The sequence below is a fragment of the Chrysochloris asiatica genome, unplaced genomic scaffold (assembly GCF_000296735.1).
Source record: "Chrysochloris asiatica unplaced genomic scaffold, ChrAsi1.0 scaffold00116, whole genome shotgun sequence".
NCBI classification, from domain to species: domain Eukaryota; kingdom Metazoa; phylum Chordata; class Mammalia; order Afrosoricida; family Chrysochloridae; genus Chrysochloris; species Chrysochloris asiatica.
Window position 1 is genome coordinate 4419084 of NW_006408634.1, and position 5308 is coordinate 4424391.

The 5308-nt window shown below is 41.8% G+C and overlaps 1 protein-coding gene across 1 annotated transcript; it reads left to right on the top strand.

Moving 5' to 3' along the window:
* The first annotated feature begins 4053 nt into the window (after positions 1–4053).
* Positions 4054–5103, top strand: FPR1 (formyl peptide receptor 1). Its single transcript, XM_006868125.1, has one exon. It carries the CDS (start codon positions 4054–4056, stop codon positions 5101–5103), a length of 1050 nt encoding a protein of 349 aa, XP_006868187.1.
* Positions 5104–5308: the final 205 nt, after the last annotated feature.

Below are 5308 nucleotides of genomic sequence, written 5' to 3' on the forward strand. Positions count from 1 at the left end.
CTCATAGTGACCCTGTATAGGGTTTCGGAGGAACTGCAGGTAAGTCTTGCCATCCATCATTTCAAGTGCCCAAAAGTAACGTATCGCAAGTGACTGCTGTCGTAGTTAACTTGAATGTACATGCAGCAAAATAGAGACAGCAAGAAGACTTCACTGGAATTTCATAGAATGAACGCAAGCTCTAGCTTCATTCCTTATCATTTGGGTGACTTGAAGCAATTAACTTAAATGTCGTCTCAGTTACCTCATCGACTAAATAGGCCTAATTAAACAAAATTCCTAGAGTAGAATGTGTCAAATACTGGTTCACGCTTTCCAGTATTAACCCATTTCGTCCTTATTATAAGCATTTAAAGATGCTCAACCACCCCCCCCCCCCCAGGGTAATTGTAGGAGCGCTGTCAGGCCTATAGGATAAGCACTGGAATGCTTTTCTACCAGTCACTCTATGACTTTCTGCCTCCATAGATTTATAGCCTCAGAAACCCTACATAGGGTCGATATGAGTCAGAATTGACTTGATGGCAGTTAGTCATTTAGAGGTTAATTGTAACAAATGTTGTTGGCAGCTCTGGAACACATGTCTACTTCTTCCTGGTGTACTTCTGTCTGCCAGATAGAACGCTAAGAGAGAGATGAGGTTGGCTGCTCTTGTAAAGATTTACAGTCTCAGAAATTCTATGGTGGCTCACTATAAGTTGGAATTGATTCCATGGCAGTAGGTTTGGTTTGACTTGGTTGTAATGGCTAGAAGAGAAGAAAAACTCTTGGCAAGAGATTGGCACATGCTTGCCATACATAATCTTACTTAATTCTCATCCCTCAATAACCTTCACCACAAAATCACCTTAATTCTGCAGATAAGGAAACTGAAGCTGACAGAGACTTCACCAACACATCCCTAGTAGATATCAGAGGTGGGAATAAAGCCATGATTTGTCCAATTGACCATCCAGAACTCTTTCCCTGATTGGCTGCAACATCTCTTAGAATGATGAATGTTGGAGAAAGAACAGTATAAGTCTCAAGAACAGCTCAAGTCTTAGGAAGACATGTACAAAGATGGTTAGAATGAAAAGACCACTATCTTTAGAGCCCTAATTGGATGGGTGTAAATCTCTGTGCCCCAACTGGAAGTGTGTGATACTAGACAGAATTTGAGTCTCCTAGGTCTTGGTATTGTCACCTGAAAGTGGGGAGTAATACTCGTTATCACAAATGATTCTGAAGTTTAAATGGGAGAAAGGAATGACTCCAAGCACAGACCAGATGTATTTTCTCTAGAATTCTAGAGCAGATGGTTCTTACACTTCATTGACCATAAAAATCACTTGGGGTGATTATAAAAATTCAGAGTCCTGGATTCCCACCAAAGGTTATGATTCCAGCAGGTCTGAATTTATGTTTCAAAACTATGAGCATTAAACAAACATTCCAGGCAATCTGATTCAGAATTTGAGGAGCATAGTGGCAGTTCTGGCGATTAGGGTCTCTATTGGATTGTGATGGTTCTGTTCAGAGTCATAAAAATGTGTGTCCATTTCAAGATCAAGGCTTTGTTCCTGGAAGTATCCCAGATGATTTCCTCTTATCTACTGATCATAACTTAATCACAGGTCCACTCCTAAACCAATCACTGCCAAGGACCAGGAGAATCCCATGGTTGACTTAAACTGCCTGTGATATCTGTCTTGGATTGGGATATATAGTTACCCTATTTTCAGGGAATTCTGTTGATAGGAAGAAGTAGACAGATGCTTTGGGGCTGCCAAAATGTATGTTGTAACTACCCCCTAAAAGACCCACTGCCATTGAATTGATTCGGACTCCTAGTGACCCCGTAGAGGGTTTCTGAGGCTGTAAATCTTGACAGAAGCAAAGAGCCTCAGAGGGATTGGTGGGTTAGCCTTCCAGTGCTTAACCTGCAGCACAACCAGGGTTCCTACAACTGCCCCAGTCATTGGAAATGTGAAATGAGAGAAAGTTGGTTGAAATCTTTGCTCTACCTCCTAGTATTGAAGCAAGCGACCATGAGTAGAAAACATGACTGCCTTGCATCTCAGTGTCGTCTTATGAAAACTGGAAATGTTTGTTTTATAGATATATCAATCAACGAAATGAGATACTATAAGTAAAACAGTTAAGAAGTTCCAAAGAACCAAACAGGTAACCAACACATATTTGGACCAACATATTCTTCTTCATCCCTGAGAGTGCTGAGCCCATCCAATGGTCAAAGAGCATCCTGTTCATCTGGCCATGACGATGGGCGTCCTGTGGCACAGAATTCACAAGATGCAATACTTCTTGTCTATTACCACTCACTGATCCTTGCAGCTGTTTGTCAAAACTAACCAAATATTAGGTCTCCTCTCTCACAATGATATGGCACTGTAGGATAAGCACTGGGCTGCAAGGTCACTTTGAACTGCAAGGTCGGCAGTTCAAACTCACCAGCCACTCCTCAGAAACCCTATCTGGGTTCACTATGAGTCAAAACCCACTCAACAGTACTTAACAACAACAAAAGAGAAACATGAAATGTGGGATGGGAATGTCCTCAGACAGAGAATAACAGTCTGAGCCTGCGTCTTTCTGACTGAGCCATTAAAGATGCCTCTTGGTTTCTCATGCCTCCTGGTGTGGCACTGTAGGATCAACATTGGACTATGAAATCAAAATGTTGGCAGTTCAAACCCACCAGCTGCTACTTAGGAACTCTGTACAGGGTTGCTGTGAGTTGAAATTGACTCGATGGCACTTAACAACACAGACCTTTTATTTAAAACATTTTTTTGCCTTTTGATTGTGGTAAAATGCACATAACATAAAATTATCAGCTTAACCATTTTCAAGTGTAGAATTAAGTGATAAGCATATTTACATAATTGTGCAACCCTAAGCACTATCGAGTTCTGGAATTTTTACATCATCCCAAAGAGAAACTCTGTAATCTTTAAGAAATACCTGCCCATTTCCCAGTCTCCACAGCCCCTAGGAACCTCTAGTCTAACTTGAATCTCTCTGAATTTGCCTAGCGTGTATCTTTTATATAAGTTATTGTTGTTGTTAAGTGCCGAGGAGCAGCTGGTGGGTTTGGACTGCTGACCTTGTGGTTCCAAGTCCAGAGCTTATCCTACAGCGTCATTCCAGAAGTCCTTTTCATGCTACATCATGAGTGTACCTTGAAAACAGTACGCTAAGTGAAAAGACCAAGTATTCTATGATTCTATATAACATTTGGACTTTTCATTTAGTCCAAGTATGATACGATTATATATATGATAGATTCATTTATATGATAGATTCATTTAGTCCGAGTGTTGAATGATTCTATATAACATTTGGACTTTTCATTTAGTCCAAGTATGATACGATTACATATATGATAGATTCATTTGTATGATAGATTCATTTAGTCTGAGTATTATATAATTCTATATAATACTTGAATTTTTCCTTTAGTCCAAGTATGATATGATTATATATATGATATATTCATTTATATGATAGATTCATTTAGTCCAAGTATTATATGACGTGATATAGTACTTGGACTTTTCATTTAGCATACTGTTTTCAAGGAGCAATTATATTGTAGCATGTATCAGTCTAATGAGGCAATGAACATCAGTGTACACATATTTTTGGAGTACCTGTTTTCTCCACATGTTCTTTGCTCAATATTTTTCTCTTAGATGGCAAGGATGTTATGTTCTCTAGTTAAGCAAGTGGCTTTGATGTTGACAATTGTGGGGAAATGTTGCAAGATGCAATCTTGCCCCAAGGGTCTGATAGAAAGTTGTTTGCCAATTTATAAGTGTGAGTACGCACCATGGTGAGTAAGCACAGGGGCAGTGGTGAGAATTTTCTGACTGGAATGTAGTTGTAGAGGAAAGAGAGAAAGGTGTGAGTGGGAAAGTCAATAAATGCTTTTTTTTATCTGCTGGTTCCCATATCAGCTAGTCAATGAGGTCAGAGGGCATGGAGAAACTGTATTCAAGCCATAACAAGAAATGAGCATTAATTACTGAACTATTTCAGGAGTGGACGATGGAGTTCAATTTCTCTCTTCCCATGAATGTGTCTGGAGTGACCGAACCTCAGTCTTCCATCCATGTCATCCTAGATATCTTCTGTTTGGTGATACTGGGAGTCACCTTTGTCCTCGGCACCCTGGGCAATGGGCTTGTGATCTGGGTGGCTGGCTTTCGGATGACACGAACAGTCACCACCATCTCTTACTTGAACTTGGCCTTAGCTGACTTCTCTTTCACTGCCACCCTGCCATTCTCCATTGTCTCTCAGGCCATGGGAGAACTATGGCCTTTTGGGTGGTTCCTATGCAAGTTAATTATGACTGTGGTGGACATAAATCTGTTTGGAAGTGTCTTTATCATCGCTCTCATTGCGCTGGACCGCTGTATTTGTGTCCTGCATCCAGTCTGGGCCCAGAACCACCGCACTGTTGGTCTGGCCAAGAAGGTGATCCTTGGACCCTGGATTCTCGCCTTGCTTTTCACCTTGCCAATGATCATTCGTGTGACTACAATATCTCTTCCCTATGGGACAGTCTGCACTTTGGACTTTGCACCCTGGGCTGAAGATCGTCGAGAGAAGTTGAGGGTGAACATTATCATGCTGCTGGTCAGAGGGATCATCCGGTTCATCATCGGTTTCAGCATGCCCATGTTCACTGTAGCTATCTGCTACGGACTTGTCGCTGCCAAGATCTACCAACAAGACCTGATTAAGTCCAGCCGTCCATTGCGTGTCCTCTCTTTCGTCGTAGCTGCTTTTTTTATCTGCTGGTTCCCATTTCAGCTAGTGGCGCTCATATCTACCATCAGAATTGGAAAAGGACTGCTGATTGACAGCTATGACTTTACAGTCATGGTAAAATTGACCAGTGCTCTGGCCTTTTTCAACAGTTGCCTGAATCCAATGCTCTATGTCTTCATGGGCCGGGACTTCCGAGAGAGACTGATCCACTCCCTACCCGCCAGTCTGGAGAGAGCCCTGACTGAGGACTCAGGCCAGACCAAGGACAGTACTGCCCATTCCCCTTCACCTTCTTCAAATGCTGAGTTACAGGCAGTGTGAGGAGGAGGGTGAGAGGTGTTAACACGCTCAATCTCTGCCTTTCTCTACCTTGCTCACCTTGAGCTAGACTAACCCACAAATACTTCTCGCTTATCTTAGGGTTATCCACTCAAGAAGAAACAGTGTTCATGTCTTTGATCTTGGGGGTGGGGGAGAAATAAGCATGAGGATACTACTGATGTCTTTTTCGGTGATTGCTTGTGTT